The sequence below is a fragment of the Opisthocomus hoazin genome, chromosome 16, assembly GCF_030867145.1.
Source record: "Opisthocomus hoazin isolate bOpiHoa1 chromosome 16, bOpiHoa1.hap1, whole genome shotgun sequence".
Classification (NCBI taxonomy): domain Eukaryota; kingdom Metazoa; phylum Chordata; class Aves; order Opisthocomiformes; family Opisthocomidae; genus Opisthocomus; species Opisthocomus hoazin.
In genome coordinates this window covers 12,683,035-12,709,616 of record NC_134429.1, presented here as the reverse complement: position 1 = coordinate 12,709,616, position 26,582 = coordinate 12,683,035, and the positions used below count along the sequence as shown (strand labels likewise).

The window sequence follows — 26,582 nt, the reverse complement described above, 5'->3', positions numbered from 1 at the left end:
ACTGCTTGTGCTGGGTGGAGTTTACGGGTGCTTTTAGGAGTTAAAAAAAGCATAGGGGAAATGCCCGTTCTGATGAGTGCCTTGTGTGAATGTCTTTCTGTATCAAGGAAGTTGCTGCTTTGCCTGATTCCCAGCAGCTTCAAATGAAACTTGTGTTTTATTTTGGCCCTTGCTTGTGCAGCATATTGAAAGCCAAAGGGCAAATAACTGGGCATGGAGGTATGGAGAGGAGCATTCAATAAACTACTGCCTTCTCCTAAACCATTCTCGGCAGCCAGCTGCAAGGAGCAGGGGATACAGCGCTGTGTCTGTGCCAGCCTCCCAGCAGAGCACAGCCGAAGGAAACAGCCGAGATGTGGCACAGCCTCAGACTGTGGCTTGCCCACTTGCCAAAACTATTAGCAGCACTACAGTAGTTACTAAATCTAAGTGTCCCTAGTGTAAAGCTGGTAAAACAACCACACACCACCAGAAAATAGAATGTGTTCTCAGGGAGGTATCTAGAGCTGAAATCCTGGGCTCTGAACTGGGGGGAATCCCTAAAGATAGCTCCAGCAGAGCTCCATCCCCAACTGCCTGGGATTCACTTAACTTACAACTGTGTTCTGGCTTAACAGCATCCCAGACGCAGTCTTCCCTATTGCTCCCTGTTGAAACAAAGCCTGAAGCAAAACCAGGTTCAGAATAACGCTCCTGGGTGATGTTCTCTCACATTGCAGGGAAACAGCCACAATAACCAGAACCAAACTTCTCAGCATGAAGAATTTGTACCCAAATGCTGGCTTGTTTGTGGTAACCAGGGTAATGAGTGTCAACACGCCGCAGCCAGTACTTACCTAGGTCTCATTTACACATGTCAGTAGATTCGCTGTGGCTGTTATTTACTCAACTTTAGGTGTTTCAGGTGATAGCAGGGGCTAGACAAAGCAGGACAATGATATATGACACCCAGCCTACACGGATGCCCTAGCAACAGGCGAGCCTTCACCTGCCCGCTGCTGATACTGTTTCAGTCCCGCCAGCACTGTTTGTTCTCCATCCCAAAGAACAGCACAGCGTGATGGGGAGGGCAGGCGAGGTGGGGCCGTGGGGGAGTGCAATACCTAAACAAACACAAACTTGGCATGCACATAAAACGCTATCTGTGAGCTAAAGATGGGCTGGGTGATTCAGGAGCTGTTTGGCAGCGAGGTATCTACAGGCTGTGCATGTGTCAGCAGTGTTTATTTCGGGGAGTGATGGGGTACATGCATCCAGCAGTATGTACATACGTACCATGCCTATAGGTTGGGCCTGCCCTGCAGTAAACATACATTTAGCCAGCACTCTGCATTTGCCTATGGCAGCATGATGGGATGGTGTAGCTGTATAGTGTAGGTGTATATCGTTATACCAACATGTAAATGCGTGTCTCTTTCTCTCTAAGTCTCTGTGCTTTTTACATTGCGCATGTATATACAGCAGGTGCAGGAAGCACTGGCCTGCTTTAAGGGTTGTGAAATGTTTCTGAACACACATGATAGATTTTTGTATGTACGTTTGTGTGTGTGTAAAAGTATACATGCATGTATGGGGAAGAGAGAGAGGTGAAAAATACGTATGTATGTATGTAAAGGTGCATGGGCGTAGCTAGATGATACAGGAGTAGAACCGAGCCTGTTTGTAGGTCTGTAACTCTGTGTCTAAAAGGGTACGGCCAGGGATGATGGAGAAGAGACAGAACCTGATTATTGATACAGCTGTGTTTTAATTGCAACAAGCTATTATTTATCAGCTATAGAATGTAGCTGTTTAGGATTGTCAGTAATGAGATACACAGACTCCCAGCATGCATGGCACTGTTCACCAGGAGCAAAATGTGTCAAGTGCTGTATGCCAGAACCCGTATAAATTGCTTGTTGTTTAGTAGCTGCCCCTATTACACAACAAATTTGGAGTGGCAATAAACACTTCCTGGCTCGTTTCTATCTGACTAGAGAGCATACACTGTCCGGAGCTAGAGCTTTTGAGACTGCTTTTCTGAGAGTACAGTTAAAGGAAAAAAGAGAAAAAGAACTTTTCATTTCTAATCTAATTATGAGCGTGTATTTTCGATTGTAACTTCTGTGATACAGTTAAATGTCTTGGGTTCGTTTTCTTTGTAAAGGAAAAGGCGCTAACTAAGACTGGAGAGCATTAGGCGCTACTAGATGTAAGGGTAATGTTCCTTTCTTTGCAACAAAACAAAGAGGGATGGGACTAGTCTGTAGCTCAGGCTCAGGTCTTAAATCTGTGTACACTGTAACCCTCTCTTGCAGTTGCTCAGCAGGCAAAATACTATGGCTTTTTTCATTCATGACTGTTCCTAAAGAACCCATGACCATTGATAACTCAATCCATCAGAAATCCATGTAGCAGCAGCGTTGTCCCGTCTCCAGATCATCTTCCCTCCAGTCACTTTCCCTCTTACTCCCTTTCATGTACTACACACAATGGTTTTGTGTCTGCAGGCTGCAAATACAACCAGGTGAACAGCCACTTCCACTGCATTCGAGAGGGCTGCCAGTTCTCCTTCCTGCTCAAGCACCAAATGACATCCCACGCCAGAAAGCACATGAGAAGGATGCTGGGGAAGAACTTTGATCGTGTTCCTACTCAGGTGACTCACCGGTTATTTAAGTTGTAGATCTGCATGTAGTGTTGGTCCCTTTGGTTGCTTGCTGCAGAACTGCTTTAGTGCCAAGACACTCGTACCCAGACTCTTAAGGATAGATGTCTGCCTTGGGGGATGCAGCTGGGAGATGCGAGTTCACCCAAGCTAGCTTTACCTGGTTGGCTTGCTACGATACGAGGAAAGCTGATGAAGCATAGACATCAAAGCATTACTGTAAACAGTTTTTCCTTGTGAATTATGGAGAAAAAAAATTGAGAAGGATAGCACTCCCTCCCTGCTCTCTCAGTATCCACCAATGGGCTTATTAAAATTGAAGTGCTTAGGATGTGGAAGAATTGAATGTGCTGGTTAAAGCAAATGTTTCCTGTTGCACATAAAGAATTATTTGCTGCTTCCACCTAGGATAGGAGAAATACTAGTTGTGAAATTTCTCTTCCCTTACTGATTTGGAGTTAGTTTGGGGCACTCCTTGTCCTCTCTCAGGAAGTAGCAGAGCGATGCAGTTGCTTCCTGTCTAACATATAACTGAGAGCAACTGGCAGATTAGGTTTGTCTGGTTCATGAATAAATTGAAGAGTTCCAACTGCAGCACTGAGTTGCTGCTCAGAACGGCAGCAGTCCTGCAACCTCCTGCTTGCTCTTCTTATTCCTTAGTTGCTTTAACTTCAACTGACTTGGGAGATGAAACAAGCTAGCTTTATTTAAATACCTGTGACTGATCTGACCCTAAGGACATCTTCAGGTATATGAAAAACCAAAGGGGTCATCTACAGAAGCAAGAGGGGAACCCCCTTTCATTCCACAACATGGGAATGAGAAGTCCCTGTTAGTTCTTAACTACTGTCAATAAGTTAATTGTTCAGGTCTACTGCTGTTGGATTTAATGAGTTGACAGATGCCAAAAGACCGGTGTTACTGTTGTGGTAGCTTTTGTTCTCAACACAAGAAGCTTAGGTACAAGAATCAAACTTATGAGAGATTTCACAAATATATTTGTCTTTACTACTCTTCTAGTTCATGCTGAGTCTAGCCCTAAGAATTTGAGTACATGCTGAGCAGAAAATGCTAGTTTTGACCTCCAATATCCTTACACTAGCAATCCTATCTCACTTCAGCAGTGGAGAAGTAGTAATTGTGGCGTGAGCAGTCCTGGGAGCGTACAGTGCTAGTCTTACGCTGTTGCTGTGCTTAGCCTATAGAGCAGTTCAGCCAACGACAAAACAAGGATGGTACCACAAACCAGGGCACGTGGCAAAAGTAACTCAATTGCTGTACTGCCACTGCCTTTCTGCATTTAAATGCCCATTCCTTGAGGCACTCAGTGGCGTGTTCGGGTATGCACTGCTGCTAGGTGCCTGCCCGTGTAACTCTGCAGAGGAGACCATGCCATGCCAGGCCACAACAGCTGCCTGCAAGCAGAGCACACACACGTCACTGGTTTCAGCCGTCTTCCCCTGTTGCAGTGTGTCAGCATGCAGGCACTAGGACAGGCATGTCAGTAGTCATGTTTCCAGTCTCTAAATGCAGCAGGACCTACACAGTAAGGTAGTAACGCCAAGATTAACACCTCCTGTCTTTGAATGCAGCAGAATCCACACACCAGGATACTGGTGCCAAGATTAACACTCCCAGCCTCTGAGCACATCACAATTCACATACCAGCATACATGTGCCAAGTGCAGTGCTCCGAGCTCCCAGGGAAGGAGCATTCACGCTCCTAGCCACAGTGCCATGGGTTCCACTCAGAAGCATGTTCCAGCTATCCCTCGTGAACTGTGGCAGAGAGAAATAAACGTGCAGACAGATGGGTTTGATCTTGGCATCTTGCTTTTGGTGTGAAAGTCCCCGTCCTGTTTTCTTGCTGCAGGTTATTGGCCACACTCCAAGAAATGAAAATCTCCCCCAGGTTGGCAGCATGGCACCCAGCCCAGCCTCATCAGGAACCCCAGCTTCCTTTCAGGGACCCCCGAGCATGATGGACACTGAAACAGATGAGTACATGGACTACACCGGCTGTAGCCCCGGGGGTATCTCCTCTGAATCTTCCAATATGGACCGCAGCTGCTCCAGCACTCCAGTGGGCAACGAAAGTACATCAGCAGGTAAGAGAGAAGCGGGGTGTGTGTGTGAAATGGATCGTCAGTTGCCTGCTCTCTTGGGGGATAAACTCATGAAGAGAGGCCAAAGGACAACTGCACCTTAAAATATAAACTGTACCAGCTTCACAACAGTGCCTCTTACTAACCTAGCTCCCTCCATCATTTGTGAGAAGAGATCCATCAAAATGTGCACCTCAAGCATCCATGAACTAACAGTGTATCTTTTTTCTCCCCTGGAGAGGGGTTTTTATCCTGTGTCTTGGAGTTGGAGCTATTTTAATAACCAATATAAAAAAACAAAAAGTCGTGGGCCTGTTCTGTATTTGGCATTTCTCCTGAAACCCTTTTGTGTTTCCTTGTGCAGCATCTGAAGCCAGGCACTTTCCTATACTGTTGAGGTGCAGAAAGACTGTACAGTAGTAAATATCATATAATATTATATAAACGGGAAAAAAAACCCTACTCCATCTTCAGAAATCAACATATAAAAGCAGCTCACTGAGCTCCCTTCCCCATGCAAAAACTTGTTCCACTTTGTGTGGTGTTGCACAGAGGAAACCTCCATCATCCCCTCTTTGTGGAAGTAAGTTTCTGCCCTTGTTTCCTGTTTGCCAGGATAACGCGTAGCCGTCTCCCGCTGCCCGGTATCACGGGTTATCTTTTCAGTAGTCAGATATCTTTTATGAATTCTGTTATCATCTGGTGGTGATCCAGGGATCTCTCGGCTGTCCCTCCCAGGGTTAAGTGTTACGTTCTAAATAGGCTGCCTCACCGAGTTTGCTTTAGTTGCACACACATTTTCCTACTTTTCTTTCCCACACCAGTTAGATGAGGGTTATCACATAGCACATCTAACCATATGTTGTATGAACACTGCTGGGTTGTGGCAGTGTTGCCCCATGACATTAAAGCTCCTCCAGAGAGTTCTGGTGGAACAGTGATTCCTGGCCCTCTCTCCTGTGTCCGTACGCCGTCTGCCCAAGTCACACTTGCTAGGAAACGGCCCCTCACTGCTAGCCCGGTAGCGAGCGACTCCACCCGCCCAAAGTGCAGGACCACCCTTACCGCTGGTAGTTGGTACAAGCTGGCACCACATAGATGAACAGGGACCAAACAAGCAGGAATTTCTGCACGAAAGTGGCTCTACCCCCGTGCCACTAAAGCCACCGTACCTTCTGCAGAGACAACCCTCCTCTTCCTGATGCTGTCAGCTCCTCACCTTCTGTTTCTTCTCTGTTACAGTTCTGTTTCATACATTTGTGAATGTATTTTCCATTTTCATCATATTGCTTCTGCTCTTGGGTTCTCATTTCAGTTCTTTTGTTTTTTGTTTTGTTTTGGTTTTTTTTGTTTGTTTTGGTTTTGTTGTTTTTGTTTTGTTTCCTTTTTTTCTGCTTTTTTTCTCTCTACATTCTCCAGGCTGCCTGGTTCCTTCTACCGCTACTGCTGCTGCCGATGATGCTACCCACAATGCACCACAACCTCAACCACCATCTCTGCCTCCATCTTTCTCACAAGCCCTGCTTAGGTCTCCCCTTCCCACCTTCCCCTATCTTTTCTCTCCATCTTGTCTCTCATACTCTCTGCTCAGTGCCACTCTTGGATCCAGCAGAGGCATTGTCATGCCTGCCGCCAGCACCACTGGGTTTGCGCCCATCATTGCCACTCCAACTCCAGTAAAAAGTGACGTTCCCTTAGTTCAGGATGCAGCAGGTAACACCTCTTTGCTTTCTCTTTTAGTGTCCTGTGCCCATCTCCTTCCCCACTCACCCTGCCCACATTTTTTTCTCTGCACCTTTGGGTCAGTAAAAAAGCACATGCCGCTCTGTGTCGTATTTAACTTTATCCCAGGGCCTGTCCATGCTACGCCTTTTGCCTGCTGACCCAGTGAGCACAGCTAAGAAGGGTAACCAAAACCACAGCAAATCACTGAGAGACGTTCAGCTACCCGCGCGCAATTTCCACCAGTTCCAAACTATGAGAAAGATCTAACAAAATCCATAGTTAAAATGCACTTTCCGCCTCTTGGTTACAGCGGGGTGGCCACAAAGCAAACTTCTGCTTGTGTAGCATTAATGGGACTTGGAATTCTTGTTTAGATCTTCCAGGCCACCCAACCCAGTGCCTACTATAGTCTGCTGCACACATCTCGGACGGTAAATGTCCACCAAGGTACCCAGATCCCATAATTCTACAGATCTTGTGTCACTGCTTCCTATTCATATGTGAAGCCATAAAACTCAGGGCTGCTTTCCCCATCACCAGAAACAGAGAGAAGTGCGGTCAGTGTCACTACGATGACCTCATCAGACAGCTCGGGCTGTTTCTCACACTCACTGTTATTTACATCTGCTCTTAACAGCTGCAGAAAATACATAGAGATTTTTGGTTTTAAGCTGCCATGTTTCCCATGTGTGACTAAGATCAGAGATGTCTCAGGCTGGAGATTCTCATTCCAGCTGGGAATAGTTTTTAGGGTGTGTCTCAGTTTTGGCTTCCTTTCCGAACTCCCAGCTCTTTTCTAGTTAATTAAAGACATATTTGTGCTTAAAGTTCACACTTAAGAGGATTCTGGCAGCCTACAAATGTCCCAGTCAGTCTCCTGCCAGTTTTAGTATGCGCAAATCCAAGGTAAATGCTTGGGAGTATGGCTGGAGGACCAGCTCCACTTGGCAGTCCACAGGCTTTTCTCATAGGACTTGGCAGGAGAGGAATCTTTGTCCTGTCCGGAGGAGTGTGTGTGTTCCAATTAACAAAATACACAAGAAAATCTATTTTTGCTTCTTTTTAACCAATTTGCATGCAACCTGAAACATCTTAACCTTGTGCTGTGCTTTCCTCTAATTGTAATTTTTTAAGTTTCTTTTCTTTTTACCTTTGTATATTTTTGTGGATGTTTACATTATTGCTAGTTGAAAAGACAAGCTTATGGCATGCACTTACCATTGGGCTTACATCTGTTGAGGCTTGTAATCTTCAGTCGGGTGCTAGGGACTGAACGTTGGCTAGTGGATAAAGGAAGAGAGCGTACCAGGTTATCAGCTCTTTCTTATATCCTCGCTCTGAAACTTTGCCTGTATGAGAAAACAAAACTGGTTTAATTAAAGTTGGAACTACTGCAAAAGCTAGGCAGATACACTGAGTTTAAAACCTGTAAAATTTAAATTCTACTTATTTCCCATCCAGAGTCTCTCCCCTAAGATGGCTTGTCCTGTATTCCTGTCTGAAGGCAGACGAGATGAGCATTCATACTAATGATAAAAGACTTGGTGGTTTGGCTGTAATTTTTTTTAGAAGGAGGAGTAAGGAGTCAATGTGGATAGCAGCGATTTGTCCAGGCAGCGACGCACTTAAGACTGGTTGCCTGGAAGCAGAGAATGAGATTTTACAATACCAGATGTTCGGAGGGGGAGCAGAGAGTAATTGGTCACAGATTCTATAGCTAAGAGCTTGCTAATGTAAAATTTACAGTGACAGAAAGTTATTCTTTCAGTGGTCGCTGGTTAAATTAGCCTTAACGCGCAGTTTCCACCAGCTACACGTCACTGAGGTGGTCTCACCGTGGATGCCCCAAGCTGGCGTCCTCATTTGCAGTCTCAGCAAAAGTGCCACATAACGAATGGGTGTGGAAAAATCTTTTGTTCTTTGCTTATCCTGTAATCGGTATAGCCCGGCCATGTGAACGATTGGTTTGTATTGTTCCATGCAGTGCCAGTTTAAGTTTTGGAGGCTTCCTTCAGTGATCACCATCTTCTCTTAAAGGGTTGGCACTGGAAGGGCCAGATATGGCCAAAACAACATTCATCACTTTCAGTACCTGCTTATCAGCCAGAAAAAAAAGAGAAAGTCAAATGGATGACTGTTTCTTCAAAGAGCCTCCTAGACAGGGATGCTAGCTGCTCTGGATTCTCAGGCCCCAGGCACTGCATGTCACAAATCATGCCTCTTCTTATAAGCATGGCAGTTTCAGCATGAAGAGAGGCAAAAAAAAAAAAAAAAAGAAGGTATGTTTTAGTTGCAAGCTATAATTTCCAATTACACTCACAGTTCTGCACCTGGTGAGAAATTCTTGCCTCCAACCTTGTCTGTGCTGCATGTTGATACTGGAGATTGTGGTTTGATTCTGGAAATAGCAAGCAGAGAAGAAAAAAAAGTTAATAGATATAATAAGGTCGAGTCCTTGATGTCAGCTTGATCCTAGGGGACGTGAGCACTAGCCAGGGATGCTGGCCATGTGAATGAAAGTGGAAGACAGATGAGGGCTCTTTATTTACTAGGGGCATCATGTGATTTTTGAGACCCAAGGGAAAGCTGTAGAACTGGTATTTTCTCTCCCAGTCCACTGGCTAGTGATGATGAGAATTAGCCCCATTGAACATCTGTCCATCTGTCTTTCTAAGTGCACTCATCGTAATATGTAGGCTCATTACAGTGAGGGATGTTGCAGTCTCCTGGCCAAAGTCCATCCTATTTCTATAAATTCCCCCCCTTGCAGTTTTAATCATGCGTGGGATCTTCCTTCACTTCCTGCCTGTCCTTGGCAATCGTGGTGTATTACAAGAGCCTGCATAGGGGAAAGCAGTATACACGTACTGGTTTTTAGCATGCTTAAACTCTTTTACCACTTTAACCCCAGTGACCTACAGTAAAACACCTCAGTCCTTGGATTGGAACACACCAGCGCCTCTGTATTAACATCTTGAGTTGAGGAAAACAGGACTAGAGATGAACTAAGCAGCAGGAGAAACTGTGAGAGTAGCAAAGCTGAGAAGCAACAGTTACGATTTGGAGAGTATCAAGTACAGAAGAGCAGCAAGTAGAGGCAAGGTGGGATATGCTGAAAAGGGAGGGAGCGATGTCCAGCCCACGATCGCAGAGTTCAGTCTTACTTAGAGCTTGAGGAGTGAGCTGCTGGGTGGGAACAGTTGCAGCATTGTGTCTTGGCAAACACAGAGCTTGCCAGGATGGTTAGGAGATGAAGGGAGACCTGGCTATCAGCAACACCACTCTTTGCTTTTTCTCCTCAGGGAATACCATCACTATGCCAACTGCCTCAGGGGCCAAGAAGCGTTTCTGGATTATTGAGGACATGTCCCCGTTTGGCAAGCGCCGCAAGACCGCATCCTCACGCAAGATGCTGGATGAAGGGATGATGCTGGAGGGATTTCGGCGCTATGACCTCTACGAGGACTGCAAGGACTCCAGCTGCCAGTTCTCTCTCAAGGTTACCCACTACCACTGCACGCGGGAGAACTGTGGCTACAAGTTCTGTGGGCGCACCCACATGTATAAGCACGCCCAGCATCACGATCGTGTTGACAACCTGGTATTGGATGATTTCAAACGCTTCAAGTCTTCACTGAGTTGCAACTTCCCAGACTGTCAGTTCTCTGGCAATAGCACACACTTCCACTGTCTGCGCTGTGGCTTCCGCTGCACTGACAGCACGAAGGTGACAGCCCACCGTAAGCACCACGGCAAGCAGGACGTCATCAGTGCTGCTGGCTTCTGCCAGTTCAGCTCAAGCGTGGACTGCGAGGTGCCTGACTGCAAGTACAAACTCAAGTGCTCCCACTTCCACTGCACCTACCCTGGCTGCAAGCACACCGTGGTGGGCATGTCACAGATGGACTCGCACAAGCGCAAGCATGAGAAGCAGGAGCGAGGGGAGCTTCCTGCCATCTCTCCTGGCCCTGAGGGCCTTGCCCACTCCACTCTCGAGTATGACATCCAGAACCCTTCCATCAGCCTGGACAGTTCCCTCAACCTCAGCACTGACAACAACAGCTCCCTCTTCTTCCTGCAGAACGCGGCTGGTGTGGGCCTCAATGATTCCCTGGACCTCAGCAAGAAGCAGTCAGAAGTGACCGAAGGTCCGTCACCCAGCAGAGCCGGGACCGCACCTCAGGAGAGGGGGGCGGTGGCACCTGGCTCTGGTGATGTGGAGGATGAGGATGACTCTTCCCAAGAGGATGAAGAGGATGATGAGGAGGAGATGAATGAAGAAGAGGAGGATGATGAAGAGGAGGAGGATGATGATGACGACGAGGAGGATGATGAAGAAGAAGACCTGAACACAGATTCTGAAGAATCGCTGCCTGACACTGAGGGCATGGCCACTAAAGAAGACGGCGAACCAGAGGAGGCTGCTTCTTCCACAGACCACGGCGATGCTTCCAGGCCACAGGGCGAGCCGGCCCTTACTCCAGCCCCAACTCCTGCTCCAGCTCCAGCTGCTGCCCCAGCCTCTACCGTTGCTCCAGCAACTTCTCCTTAATCTTAGACACAACAGTGGCAGTGGTTTGGTTTTGCTCTTACACAGAATTACTAAGAGGACCCCATATGAGGAAAGAAGAAAGACTGGGATGGCAACTGAAAAACAAACTCGGTGCCACACACACGAGAGAGAGGAAGGAAGGCAACCCATGCTCCTCCACAGGCCCCATAAGAGACAGGTTCGCAGCAGGACTGGTGCTGCATCGCTTTGTTCCGCAGATCACAGAACACGGGCAGGATGCAGCCAAAGCTACCCTTTTATACAGACATGAACCTTGAGGGTACCACCTGCTTTTCCTTGCTCCCTGCATGGTGCGTGGGGCCTGTGCCCATCTGGGGACCCTTTGTTATGGGTGGGGCTCTATCCCCCCATTTTTCTTTCTGGGTTTTATTTTTCCATGTTTTCAGTTGTACGATATTAATAATAATCTCCACTTCTTGGGGGGGGGTGGGTGGGAACAACAGGTAATGAATTTTAGAAATATATATCTGTGTGTGTGTCTCTCTCTCTATATATAATGTACACACACACACACATATATAAAACTCAAGGAATTGGTGTCACAAAGACAACCAGCTCAGCTTTTGCCAGTGGGAAGGAGGGGGTGAGGGGTGTGCGTGCTCTCTCTCCAGCCCTCCCCCCTTCTTTCTCCAGCATTAAATGAATGGCATCAGACAGCAAGGGTGGGAGTGGGTATTTATTGTCACATAAATGAGAACGCATTAATGAGCAGGGGTGGGAATGGGACACTCCTCTGTTCTTCCAGATCCTTTTTACTGTTAATAATTTTGAATGCTATTTATATTGTAAAACTTTCTCAGTCTACACTTTCTCTGTAGGCCACCTCTCCTCATCCCTGCTGTTCCGCCTGTAGGGATGTAGCTGAAGTAACTTGGGAAGAACACAGCGGGCAGTTAAAGGGTCTGTCACACTGGAGGACTGGGGGGTCATCCCCCACCCCGTTCCATCTCATCCCAACCCCCAGGTGCTTCCTCTCTGCTGAGGGTGAGGCGTTTTTGTGGTGCTTCAGTATCCCCATCTCAGGAGGTTGTGAGCTGACACTCTGTCCCATGGTGCGGCACAGGGAGCACCATGCTCGCAGGAGAGCGTCCTGGCCGGTAAAGCAGCCTTGAAAATACTACGTGCTCTCTGACCCAAGCAGTCGTACACTGACAGGTACGTCCCCAGGCCCCGAGCCCTCAGCCTTTCACTGGGGGTGGGCGAGTCTGTCCTTCTGCATGGACTGACATGGATCTCTGCTGACGTCTGGGAGGCGGTGAAGGCACCACTGAAGAGGGAGGAGAAGGCCGGCAAATGTTCAGGATCCCCCTGCGGGATGTCCTGCTCAGACCGGGGGTCTGTTTAGCTCAGCACTGGGGCGGGGAGGGGGTTGACACTGTTCTGCAGCACTTGGGTAGCTACTGGCCCAGTCGCGGTTTCTGCAGCTACAAAACACGAGGCTGCTGCAGCCTGCGCAGCACAGGGAGCTCGAAGCTGGGGGAGATGCAGCTGAGGCTAGTCCAGCTGAGAAGAAACGCATTTCTGGGGCCGTGCTGAGAAATTTTGCCAAGTGGGGCTCATAGCTTGGGCACTGCAAAAGCAAATGCAGCTGTACTGTGTCGGGACCTGCCACCTCCAGAAGCTTGGGCTTTCCCCTGGTTACAAGCTCTTCCCTGCACACTTTTCCCAGCCCAGTCTGGGAACACACACTACAGGACACTGGCGCGGCCTCTGCCAGGTGAGACAGTGGCTGTTTGACCCCAGATCCTCACCTGAGTCTGAGAGGGCTTGTCTGCGTACACTGGGCTCCAGAAGGACTAGCCGTATGAATTAATTCTGATGAGAGTTATTTCAGTGCCAGGTTGCAAGTGTCCCAGCCTAGCAAAAGGTTCTTTGTGTCTGAAGTTTGTCCCTTTTTTTAAAAAAAAAAAAAGCCTAATTATTTTTTTTCTGCCATCTTGCAGGCGCCCCTTCCCCCCTCCCCCAGCTCCATCAGCACTTCAGCTCCAAGGGATGCCCGTAATTTGTTTTCACCCTGAATAGTTAAAGGCCTCAAGAAGTTTAGGTTGCTTTTTTTTTTTTTTTTTTTTTAATTATTTCCCTAAGGAACTGGTGCAGATCAGGTCTGATTTATAAACAAGCAGCTCAGCTGTATAAATGTGGGGACAGAATGTTCAGATAATGTTTCAAAAGGAAAGGCAAAAAAAAAAAAAAAGTTGTACAGTATTTTTCCTGTAAAGGTTATTACTATATATAGAACAAAAGAGACACCACCAATGCCAGGGGATGAGGGGGTCACCTGCCTTCTGGACAGCCCTTAGATACGGTTTAATTGTGTGCAATTTTTTTTTTATCCTCTTTTTCTCTCTTCTTTTTTTTTTTTTTTTTTCCTTTCAATGTAGTGTTTGTTTGTAGGGGGTGGCAGGGGAGGGGGGGGGGGGGCCTTAATGCTGTGGTTTGAGGCTGACTTCACACTCCTAGCACTGACCGGAGCTGCACGATTCCGAATTCTAACTTGAATTTTGTAGAGATGAGACAAATGAAAGCAAAACAAATGAAATATTGTTATTACTAGTTTGTAGTATATTTAATTCTTTGGAGTTCTTTTCCTCTATCAGCTATTTGTGTGGCTTTTATTTTTATAGGGTTTTAATTTTTTTGTTTGTTTTTGTTTTGTTTGGTATAGCCCCTGCCCTCAACTGTGTGTTTTCTAGCACAACCTAATTCTTGAATATAATGAAGCTCACGTTCCGGGGGCAGAGTGAGGGAATGAGGCCCTGCAATTTCTAGAAATGGGATGGGGCAAAATAAGATTTTATTTAATGGCATTTGCTGCAGGGTCTGTACTTGTATGTTTTCCCCATAGTCATCTACTTAGATAGTGTGGTGATGGGCTCCAAGAGGAATCCTCGGAGATAACAGAAGCCACATCTTGCAAAGCAGATGTGCTTGTTCCGTACCACTGAAATCAAGACGGTGTGGATCAGTGACGTTTGTGGGAGCAGGATGGAGCCGCCTGCTCCGTGCAGCATCCTGCAAGGTCTCAGAAACCTGCCTGTGAGCGCTGCTCCTGCTGAAGGCGAGGGGGAGCCCAGTTTCGGCAGCGAGGTGCGGGGCTCGCCTGGGCCACGTGTTTCCATTCACGACAGACAGGCTCTTCCCTGCACCGGGCTGTGGTGTTCTCACCTCTCCCCTTTCTCGCCTCACCGGAGTTTGCTGACTGCATCCCTGCACAACAGTGGGAGAAGGCAGGTGGGTGTGGAGCAAAGGGGTAGAAGATCTGCCAGCAGCTCTGCTAGCGGTGGCCTGCTTGGGCTGGCGCTGGACACGTCACGCCGTCCCGGGGGCAGCTTTCGGCTGGTGCCGCTGCACCAGGATCCGTGCTGGAATGGGGCCCTGGTCACAGCCCTTCGCTGTGGCTAAGCGTGCCAGAAGGGCCTGTGTTTATCAATACACACCATTTTCTCCCCCAGGGCACCCTACTGCTCCCTGACATCTCAGCCTTTCTCCCAAACTTTTATCCCCTCTTCCCCGGGAGCTGGCACAGGAAATGAGACTTTCTTCCCAAGGGGCTGCGGCTGAGCGGCCCCCAGCCGGTCCGACACCCTCCGAGGGCAGAGGCCACGCTGCCCTCCGGACAGGGCCGCCCAGCGGGCGCTGCCCCAGAGCGCCTTTCCCCACCTTCTCCCAAGCTTGTTTCTGTGCATCTCTTACTGTGTCTCTGTTTGCAACAACAACAACAAAAAGTCAAGAAAGTTAAGCCCGTCTTTTTATTCTGCTGTGTTCAGGCTTTAATTCAGCAACTCTTAAGCACACGCTTTCTGCAGGGGCAAAGGTTTAAGCCCATGCTTAAGTGCTTTTCTGAACAAAGGCCTCGACAGCACCACGACCCCTGTTGCAGCGCGGCGTGCTTTCACCTCGCGCTATCGTATCAATAGGACGGTTCATACAATGCTGTTGAAATACGCGCTTACAGGAATGACCAGAGCGAGAGGGCGATTCAACCCACTGTATGAGGAGGGGGAAGAGGAGAGAGGAAATGGAACGGTTCTGTCCAAAACAAGATAAAACCCAACCAAAATAAACCTTGAGATGGACCCTCCTGACTCTGCTACCATTCACTGCTGAAGAGCAAAAAAAAATGAAATAAAACCTATTGACTAGATTGTTCATTCTAGCCACAAACTCAACTGGATTAAAGTCTGTGTGGAAGGAATTTTGTAAAGAAAAAAAAAAAAAATTTAAAAAAATTTTCCAATGTAGCAAAAAAAAAAAAACCTTTAAAAAACAAAAATGAAAAAAAAAAGACAAAGAGGGAGGATTCTAGCCTTTTGTAATATCCATATTGCACACTAGGACTATAAGCCATTGCTAGCTCATTTTGAATTTTAAATGTGTAATTTTTTTTGTTCTGTTGTTGTTTTTTTTTTCTTTCCGTGGGGGAGGGGGGGAAATAAATGCTTGAACCACCAATGCTCTTTTTAATGTTTTATAAATATGTATGTGTATATATATAAATATAAAAATAATATGTATGCACATATATATGTGTGTGTGTATATATCTATATGTATATACATATATATAGATATATAGATATATATATAGGTTTTGAGACAAAAATGCAGAAAGTGAAAAAAAAAACACCCTAAACAGGATGGTGTGCTCTGATTTACTTGAATCTGGTCTCTTCAGCACCTGCGTTATTAAGAACTGAATATTTTTCCACTTGAATTTAGTGCTATTAGAAATTTAATATATGTGTTTTATTTATTTGATTTTTTTTTGCATGACTGATGCAAGGTTTGACATTTTCACTCAATAAAAACTGGAAAAAAAACCCCAAAGTTTTAAGTGATGACGTTGTCTTCTTGATTGAGGAGGTGTTTTATTTTAAGAGCTAACAAGTCTTGGAGCAGTTCAGGCCTTTTAAAGCACCGCAGTCCTGGTACCGGCCCCGCGTCCGTTTCACCAGCCACTGCTTTAGCGCTAGGACCAAGGGGGTAAGTGCGATCGGAGCGGAGGTCTCTGTGTATGGACTCGCCTCAAGCTTCTTAAGCAGCACCAGTTTTATTTGAGGTGCTCAAGCAGGGCCCCTGGTAGAAGTGATGCTTGCTTGCCATGATTTGCCAAACTGGGACCTGGAGGTAGAGCTGTGACTGCTCACATTCTGACTTTTCCTGCCTTGGCCTGCAAACTCAGGGTGGTGGATTGGGATCTGTGGTGGACCTGTGCTTGCTGTAACCCACTTGAAACCTTCCAATGACATTCAGAGCCCACGAATCAACAGCTGTTTGACTGTCACCCTAACACAAGAGATGAGGAGCATGAATGAAACAGTCTGTCTGCATAGAAGGGGTGGGGGCTAATAAATCTACTAACCTCATGGAAAGGCGGTGTTGAAGCCATATACTTGGACAGAACTCAGTGAGAAAACACAAAGCTGTATGCCACGCTTCAAAGGTCTGAAAGAAAGCATTCCTTACCTGGCCACTCCACAGCTTTTCCTGCTGCACAGACTTGTATACACCATGCGCTTGCAAAGTGCGGCGACTGCCGTCTGGGATGAGGAAGTCTGTCAGCCAAGAGGGTGTCCTGACAGCCACAGTGCGACGCAGCGCGGCCGTGGTACAACCAATGCAGCAGTCATGAGTGGGACTGTAAAGGAATAACAGATTAGATAAAACCACTGCACGCTCAATACAGCTTGTCCCCACCATTCTCCTAGCCAAGACTTGTCCCAGGCTGGGCCACTTCCACACCGGAGGTGTGTCTAGGACAGGCTTTCACCACCAGCACTCCTGCTCTGAGTGAGGCAGATGGGGACAGGCAGCAGATGCCATTTTTACAAGGTAGTAAGCAAGCTACTTCGGGGGGGGGGGGGGGTCCACAGCACTCCATGTGCTCTAAAGCAATTGCCCTTGTGGCATCTGCCAGGTACTGACATGCCCCCAAGTACTCACCCCTCAGTGGAAGACCATCGTCACGCATGGCCCAGCAGTCCTTGGGGAAATCTGTGCATGCATCAAGCCGTGACTCTGCACAAGAGCTGCCTCTGGGGTGACAACCCCCCCCACACACCCTCCACCCTGCGCAAAGTTGTTCTTTCACTGGTGAGGCACCACGGCTGCACACAGACCAGCACACGTCCAACTGCCTTCCTGGTAAGGCCAGGCTTGAGCGCCCTGGAAATGCACCCAGTTCTGCACCAAGGGCAGATATTGGGGTGCCTGCATATCCACCCCCTCAGCCTCAGTCACAGCTGAGAGCCAGCGAACTGCTCCTGGAGGAAACCCTGCTCTGACGCCTGTCCTGCTGGGGATGGGGGAAGAGCAATGTCAAAGTTGTTGTTTTACCCAAAGAAAGCAAAGAAACCCCCTCCTGTGTGGCTCTTCCCCTCCCATCTTGAAGCAGCTGGGTGTTTGCACTTCTGCCACCCGTCAGAGAACCCAGGAGCAGCAAAGCAGCGCTTGCCAGGCCCGATGCACTGGCAGCAGCTGCCTCCTTATTAGCAGAGAGGATTAGACGCCTCTCTCTTTCAAAGCCCCCTCGTTGCGCTGCTGCAGCTCCCAGCCATCCTGTTTTCAGATGTCATTATCTGAACATGCTCCTAATCCGACCTTGGAGCAGAGAGGTTTGTTCTCACTGGAGCTCTGCCCACAGCGCACGGGGTATTTACATGGCCGTGTTTCGGGGAGCGGGGACAGGGGACATGAATGGCACGACTCACTGCTTGAAAGCTCTTGCTGGAACTTGCCTGCTCTCTGTGGATCTCTGCACTTCATGAAAGAATGACTAAGTTGTGGGAGAAGCTGCCAGTTGAACAAATCAAAGCCTCACTATTGCATTCATTCCAAGCCCTCGCAACCGGTGACGCTGCAGCTCCGCATCTGCAGCTCCGCAGCCAGCCGCTGCAGCTGGCGAGCCATGGGGAGCAGCAGCCACCCCGCGAGGCTGCCGCTTCTAATGTCAGGACAACAACTGGGCAGTTGCTGCTGCTATTACACTTTGAGCACACCAAGCGTACCCCTGTAACAGCATTTTTTTGCGCGTGCAGGACCCTACAGTTATACTCATAGCCACGAAACTACACTGCCTGTTTTACAGAAGACACTAGATACCCACTTCTCAGCGCACTACCAACTCTTCCGCAGCACCCACCAACACAGGCACCCACAGCGCAGTATCCCTTGGCACCAGCCCAAACACAAAACTCAAACAGAAGAGCACTATGTTCCCCTTTCCAAACAATTCAAGTCTTTAAACCAATAGAGGCAGCAAAAGTTCAATCGCCTCAAACACAGAGAAGCAGCATTCAAGGTATTCGAGGACACAGAATGGGAGACCAGATGGTTCTGCTGCTGCTTCCAGTCATCCTGGTTTTCAAATGTCATTAACTAAACATGCCCAGTCCAGCCTTAGCACATGGAGACCCAGCCTTGCTGGAGCCATAAGGGCCAACAAGGACAGAAATAAAGAGAGCAGGTTATCAGCGTTGGCCGAAAATGAAGGTAATAGCCATCCTGATGGCTCAGAAAGACAATCATTGCCGTTTATCCAAGTGCTTCTCACAGACAGTCTAGCAAGGGTATTTTCAGGGATTACCATGAAAACAATACTTTGGGTTACACCTCTCCTTATGTCCCAGACCTACAAGGGAACACTTTTTATACTGCAGTAGGCATGCATTTAATTTGCAGGAAGCTTTCTCACAAGCTCTTATCAGCTCCAACCTGAACTCCCCTTTATTCAAGCAGCCATCTCACAGGAATCTGCGAAGTCCAGAATGCAGAGCAGTCGGGGTAGGGCAGCCAGCGGTCATCTCTGAGCCACACCATCGGGTGTGCAGAGCTGGTGCACGTGCCCAGCAAAATCCTCCTCATAGCTTGCTCAGCTGAGTACAGAATGCAGTAAAGCATGGCTGACTCTGGGAGGGTATTTACTCTGGTAGAACAATGCCTCCTACACCCCGACAGAAGGAAATTCAGAGTCCTGATGCTTACTGGTACGGAGGAAAAGCAGCCGTTATGACGCACAACACATACTGGGCATAACTTACAGCTTGCAAGGACCAAGGCTCAACACTGGCTTCCTAAGGCATAATGTCATTAAGAAAGACCTGGAGACTTGCTAGGGAAAAACAGGTCTGTTAAATAAGCCCATCTTTATACCTCTAGTTTAGAGAATCAGACTCGGAACTGAGCAGGATTTTAGCATAGAAGAGCAGTGGTCAAGTCCCTGGCTATAAGCGTGGCGGAGATGCCCACAGGAGCCCACTCTCAGAGGAATCCACAGGGCAGGAAAGGGGCACTACACATGTGCTGCTGCAGCCTTAGAGAAACCTGCTGTTGAGAAAACAGGGCATGCCTCTGATCGGGTGGCAGGACTGGAGGCTCCTAGCTCTCTTAGAAGACTACAGCAAGAGTTACTCTAACATACCCTCCTCCCTGTAACAGGACAAGAGGCCAGAAGTAGGAATTTTGACAAAACACAGATGTAAAGGGGCGTTAAAACATTCACACAATGGAGAAAAAAATTAACTGAGCCAGCTTTTGGTACTGTCCATGTTGCTCAGGTATGGGATCTAAGATAGAAACCAGCCATTAACAGGTAACAACTAGCTAATAGATAATAAATGCCTTGAGACTTCCTGGAAAAAATATTTCCACTGGGCATTGGGTATAGTGACACAAAGCAAGAGAGACATATTATGACACAGAAGTTAACAAGAGAGTGTGGACCAAATGTTTAAACTAAGACCTTCACTTGACCCCTAAAATTTCCTTCACAGTTCTGCACAAGCCCTCTGCCAGAAGTAAGGCTCCGAACCAACAGTCCAGCTACACGGTACCCACAGACTGCATCAACCGCTTGTGTCACAGCTGAGTCTTGCATTCACACTTCTGGGCTGTTGCACAAACCTGCAGGTGCCTTTTTAAACATCATGGGAAGCCCTTTTAAAGAAGAAGCTCTTGGGGAAAGGGAAGGAGAGGAGCTATAACCAAATATCCACCACCCCCCCATCTGCATGCAACCTGCACAGAAGACTGAAGATTTCAAACACGACAATAAAATCTCACATAATCTTCAAGGGGAACATGAACTTTAAACTCTGAAAGTCATTGAGCAGCTTGTACCTATTCCAAACAAAAAAAGCACATAGATTGTTGGGAATGTTTTTGGAGTTTCACATATGCCAGCGCATACACACCCGTGAATAAATAAATAATTTCTGTCTTCCTCTACAAATCAAGGCAGATCTTAGCTTAATATGACCAAACTTGGAAAGAGTCAGAGCATGCATGAATATATCTGTACACAAGAGTTGTACATGCATAGCTACAGCAAAACACGTAGGTTTGCCTAATGCTTCTGTGGGGACAAGGAAAGTATGCCAGTTTCGGTGAAAGCACGCACCAGCATGCGAAGGAATTGCACATGTGATATTTACTACACCTGGTGCGTTTTATGGGTATCTATAAAAAGGTAAGGGTGGGCAAGGCGCTTCTGAGTCCCTCTGCTGCAGACACTACTACGTGGAAATCCAACATCCAAGCAGGAAGCCCCCACTTCTGGGGTCTCTGTCTGCTGTCCTGAACAAAGTTCACCAGGACCTGAAAGCTGACAACACCTAACTCTGGAGGTAACAATGTCTGCGAAAGGGCTGAGGGCAAAGAGGGGAGAAAGGCACTGAACGGCATTTGCAGGTACAGTGGGCGTTAGAGGGACGACAAGTTCTTCATGCCAGCCCTGGGGCAAGAAGTGGGCTCACAGGAGTCCCTGCCAGGCATCTCCCCTTGCAAGGGCCAAGCGTTTGCTCACAAGACAGGACCATGGCCCCTCCGGAGGCAGATGCCTTCATCTTACCCAGGGCAGGCTGGGTGCCCCTGAAGCGCCCCAGACCCATCCTGGCTGCGGAGGGGTGGCCAACAGAGGCAGCTTCCCTCCTTCCTTTTGCTCTTTTTTGGCAGGGAAACTCTTAAACAAACAAATGAAGAAACACTGAGGATTTAAGTAAACAGACGAAGATTTATCTGACAGGCAGACGGAGCCTTTCCCTGCCCCCTTCCCTTCCCACAGGGCAGGGTGCTGCCTTGTGCTCTTGCTGTGAAGCCAGCTACCAACAGCATTTGCCCCGAGCCCTTGCTGTCACCGGCAGCCCCCAGGACCCTCCTGTGATCCTAGGCCACAGCCAAGCTCTGCCTAAACATCAGAGCTCGACAGTCCAAAACATCAAAGAGGATAAACCAAAGCCATTTGGTCTGTGGCCAAACAAGTCAGCGAGCCCCTCGCAGGGAAGCAAGCTCGTTCATTCAGCTCCCAGGCACTGAACCCTGCAGGTCACCCCTCAGCCCAGAAGGAAGGGAACCAGCTCCGGGCTGTGGCTGGAGGCAGAGCCATCCCTACCTGCCTGAGCCCTGCACCATCACCTGGCACGGAGCCGTGGGTGCGGAGGGGGGTCCCGGCAGCTGGCACCGCTGCGGCCGCTCCACAGCCCCTCGGCAGCACTGCTGTGGGGACACCCGCTGCTGGGCAGCCACCTCGCTCCTCGCTTTTACACAAATTGGCAGACTCTGCCTGCGGTTTTTAGAGTTGGGGAAAAAAGGAGGTAAGAAACAGGTGCAAGAGTGTGAGGTTCCAGTTTCAGTCGAATCGTCAGGCTGCACCCGAGCTCATTCTGGGGAACAGAAGAGACTGAAGCAAGAGGGAGCCCCAACCTCCATCTCACACCCAAAACTTGCTGGCTGCTGCAGTGGAAGAGTTGGTATTACTGCAGGGCAATGCACAGACTCAAAAATACACACAAGCAAGCAGGCAAATGGGCATGCAGAGATGGAATCTACAGATGATACTGTAAGGGGGCAGGAAGCAAGGAAACAGTTCATCTACACAGGAAAGCTGCAGCAATTTAGCACACAGCCTTTTGTGCAGGCTGGTATCACCTGAAACTGCTTAAGTAAAGCAAATCTGCTCAAAGAGATGCAAGAATGTCCACCCAATAATTTGCTCTGGTTTAATTAAATCAGTTAAAGAAATTCATTTTAAAGAGGTGTTACTCCAGCTCCACACAGATAAAACCTCAGTGCCAGCTTACAGAAGCAGAGGGATAAAGTTGGAAGCAGTCTCTTTCTGAAGCGTTAGAAAGAAAAAGGAAAGAGCATTAGGAGACAGGCAGGCATGACGGAAGACTGAAAAACCAACAACAGAGATGCTGTACAAAACAGACACTCCAAGCAGACAAAGTGACTGAGAGACAGACAGGCAGGCTGGCAAAGTGACAGACGCAAAAATAGGCAACAAATCAGCCAGTTGTACTTCTAGCTCCTCTGAATCAGCCCTATCCAGCCAACCACCTTCTCGCTCAGGAGACACAGTCCTAAAGAAAAGCAACTATTTTACCTAAAACAGCAAAAAATACAATGTCAAATCCCCCCCACTCCTCTTCAGGCATATTCTTGCAGCCAGCATCACAAAACGTCTCTCATTATTTGCACAAATATAGAAGAAAAAAAAATCCTGAAGGGTTAAATCCTTCAGCAGATGCAGAAAAGACGGGCTTGGTGGGAAAACAGGGGTGTTCTTCTAAGATGCTCCATATTGTAAGTAACCCCTGCGCAGTCCCAGCAAAGCATTTGGGGAGATTTTTAGTCTGAAAGACACTTTACAAAAATAAATTGTAATTGCATTTAATAATCTTCCCGTTTTCAGAAAGGGCCTGACAGATGCTGCCTAGTGCTCACTTCTGCCCCATTTCAAATATTTTTACCTTATTTGGATGAAATATATTATTTTTCTAATGAAAGGAGGTTTGTTTTTTTTTTTTTTCCAAAGAGCTGGTTTTCCCTTCGTCCAGCTGGTGCCTTTATTAGGTTAGTGCTTGTTCCCTTTTGGGGATGGGATTGTTTTTTTCCCTGAGCTGGGAGAGACCATGCCAGCCCCTCAATCTACAAGTGCGCAGTTCGGAGCTCCTACTGTACAGCAAGTGGAGGAGTTGGGCCCTGCCCTCCATCTTCCCTCTTTCCTGATACCCCAAGATTCACCTTAGGTACATTTCCATTACTATATTTCATTTTTTGAGAGCACCCACAGTGGTAAGAGCCAGCCTTTCATCGGTACAATAGGTAGACAGAGCTCTAAAGGTGCCTATAGAGGCTGACTCCTGAGGAAAACGCATAGGCTGGGGATAAGATGATAAAAAGGAAAATGAAGAAAGTTGGAAAGGCAAATAATTTCCTATGTTTCACCTCCCAGCATCCCTTCATTTGTGTTTTCAATCCCTGGAGGCCAAGCCCCTCTCTTGCTTTGCACTTGCATACTACCCAATGGTATAAGAGGTCAAGTCCAGGCTGGAAGACTCTCAGCTCATGCTTAACATCGGTCTTCGGTGTGCATGGTCACCACCACATACAATTTGTGCTTAACAGAAAGCACCACCACATAGAAGGGACCTTCCAAAGCTTCCTGTTGTCAAAGCCTTTGGGAAACACTTATGTGATCCACAGTGTGCTGGCTGCAGAAGGTCTAGTCAACCATGGAGACCTTGACTTTACCACAACAGGTTTGCAACAAAAAGCTATGCTGGACTTGCTGTCCAGCCTTTGTTTTCCCCAAGCATCGCACTGGTCCCCACCAAAGGACAGGCAAAGGCAGCCTCTGTTTCTGTAGCAGGCACTGCAAATTGAAGCAACCGAGTAGACACAGGCTGGGCTTTTCCACAGCCCCCTCCCTGCTCCAGACAGCAGCCTAGCATACACCATGCTTCCTTCCACCAGTACACACCAGCACAGACCTCCCGGCAACCCTTCTAACAAACCCCAAACCAGGGTGAAGTAGCCACTGGAAATACAGCCAGTTCCCCCACTCTGCTGAAGACAAAATCAAGAGAGAACATAGCCATTAAAAAGCACTTACTTGCCAGAAGAACCTGAGCTGCAACAAGCAAAGGCCAGGTCCAAAATGTCTGCCTCCGAGCCAGGGCCAGCTGGCTAACGAGGAGCACAGGTGCCCCAGGAGGCAGGGCAGCTCCTCGGACACAGCTGGGCAGCCCCGGCTCTCAGGGGACAGTGGCTACAGCTGGGCAGGGTGCCCCAGGGCACAGCACTGCAGGGGGGCTGGGGTTTTTGTGCGAGCTGCAGGACCTAGCATGAGACCTGGTTCCCAAAGCTGGCTTTCTCTCCAACATGGCTTTGTCACATCTCTCCATTCACCAGCCAGTATTTTTTACCATCATGTGTGGAACCTGAGGGACACTTGTAAGTAAAATACTCTGCAAAGCGTCATGCAGCAAAGCAGCAAGATCACAAGGGATCCTGCAGTCCATCCTCTTCCTCCTGATCCCAAACACTGTGAAGTTACACCCCCAATATTCAAAAAGCAATAAAAAAAATAATCTTCCTGCTTCTGACAAAGATGCACATAGGACTTACCTGTCACATCTGGGGGCGAGGAAGGTTGGACAAAGATGGTCAGGGGACATCTCTCTTAACCCTTTCCCACCTTGTCACATTTTTTGAGTTCCCCACACTGCTCTTGCAGCTATTGAAAAGGGAGCTTTCATATCCTCAAATTACTGGAAACCACCATCCCAATATTGTTTCTTCCAGGAGAGAGAGCACAGGCTCTCACGGTTTTACTGAAATGTGCTCAAATGACACTGTTCAGAGGAAGCTCCCTTCACCTGCTTTCTATACGCTGTTAAGGTCCTACAGAAACCATGTTACCAACTCACCAACCAGGGTGTTGTTACTCTTCTTCCTGTCTCAAAACAAAGGCTGATGACACAGTAAAACAGAGCACTTGAATTGGCGGGTAACTGCTGCTGCTGGCTGGCTTGTTCTGCAGAAGAAAGGTTCGCTACCTGGTCATCTTTCAGCTAGCACGATGCCATTCTCAGTGCTTACTGGCCAGTGGGCTAAACATTTCACAGGGCAGCTGATCTAGGAAGTTTTTTTCTAGCAAAAAAAAATAAAAAATAAAAAAAAAATTACAAGTTAGCAGTCAGGCTACAGGGTTCATAAGGACCAAAATGCTCGCCCTAGAACTGTTGCTACACTGGAAAGACAAGGAACACGAGACAGAGGAATAAAACTCGTGATTCACGATAATACCTGCTGGTAAGAAGGTCTGGCTTCTTCCAAATTCTCTGCTGGTGGGTTGGATCTCTTCAATAAAGTACACAAACACCCCATCAGCTGCCAGAGGCCCAGTGTCAGATTTTTTGAGCAACAAGGGCTATGATGGAGTTTTCTGGGATTCATCAGGTTACGGAAAGGCAAAATTGTGACCTATTGAAATGGTAAAGGTTGTAAGAAATAAAAACTAAGGGAGGGAAAAGGGCAGTTGCAGAAAACTGCCTTTTACCCTGCACCAGAACTTTTGAGGTAAGTGAATTGAACATTGCAAACATGGAGGAAAAGGGGGGAAAAATGAACCCGCAGGGATGCTTGTACTGTAAACCTCGTAAGTCACTCTGCAAGGCACATACCTCAGCAACATATTTTCCACATTTCACCAACTGCTGTTGTCCAGGCACTTTCTATTTCCAAAACCTTCTATGTATATAAAATGTACACAGGCAGGACAATACTTTTTCATCACACCCCTGCGTTCAGTCTTGTTTTCTCTTCACAAGGATTCTTGGCTTGGAGAAATGAAAAGTGCCATCTCTTAAGAAAAGCCTTTCCTTTTAAACACTTTCAAATTTGCCCTGTTTTAGCTAAACGTGACGTTCTTTGTGAACGTTAAACAGTGGAGAGAGAGACTGAGAGGGAGAGGGAGAGAGACACACACACACACACACACTCACTCACTCCTGGGGAAGATATTCGTCCATTTAAGGAATGAGAAATCATCACATTCAGCAGCAGGTCTAAATACAGTAATAGGAAGGTCCCTTTCACTCCCCCTGAGCACGAAAATGTCACTGTGTACCAGACACCCAAATACTCAGGAATCAAGTAAATCCCTCATTTTTAAGAACGGAGCCAAATACTTCTGTTGAACAAAGATGGGACTGCAGTAGCTACAAATCACTTTCTGTACGCCATTTCTTTCGATGGCTTCTGTACTGACATGGCCGGGTTAGACCAGTCACGGGACACGGCACAGCATTCCCTGCCAGCAGATAAGACTGAGGGGCCGTGGGCCACCTCACACCCTCCCCTCAGCACGTCGGGCTGCGGGGCTGGAAAGGAGCGGGATGCGGCACCCCGCACCCTGCGGAGCCTCCTGCTGGGAGGGCAGAACCGGAACAGCTGCATTTTACTGACGGGACGATACATCCACCTCACCCTCCGCCACACTGGGGGCAACCCAGCATTACAGTGTTGTTGGAGCTATTTATAGCATACCTTATATTGCACTTACCCCATTCTCTACACTGCCTCCTTCTGACAGAAGCGAGTATTGGAGCAGTCAGAAAATCAACCATAAATTTCCTTCAGAAAACATTTTATAAGGACTGAATTTCTGTAATACTCCCTTTTCGCTCCCTTTACCACCCTGCATGCATATGTCTCCCCAAAATAAGAGCCACAGTAATCCAGTAACAGCC

General features: G+C 47.8%; 1 protein-coding gene across 7 annotated transcripts in view; it reads left to right on the top strand.

The window, feature by feature from the left end:
- The window catches only part of CASZ1 (castor zinc finger 1), a 238,920-nt gene extending 227,464 nt beyond the window's left edge, over positions 1-11,456 (top strand). For 5 of the 7 annotated variants that reach the window (XM_075437527.1, XM_075437529.1, XM_075437528.1 and 2 more), the window contains exons 18-21: positions 2,490-2,638; positions 4,521-4,755; positions 6,172-6,465; positions 9,780-11,456. In XM_075437527.1, the coding sequence (XP_075293642.1) occupies positions 2,490-2,638; positions 4,521-4,755; positions 6,172-6,465; positions 9,780-11,029 (1,928 nt within the window). In that variant the 3' untranslated portion in view covers positions 11,030-11,456. The remainder of the gene's footprint in view (positions 1-2,489; positions 2,639-4,520; positions 4,756-6,171; positions 6,466-9,779) is intronic. The other 2 variants (XM_075437532.1, XM_075437530.1) reach the window with 1 other exon arrangement.
- The last annotated feature ends 15,126 nt before the right edge of the window (positions 11,457-26,582 follow it).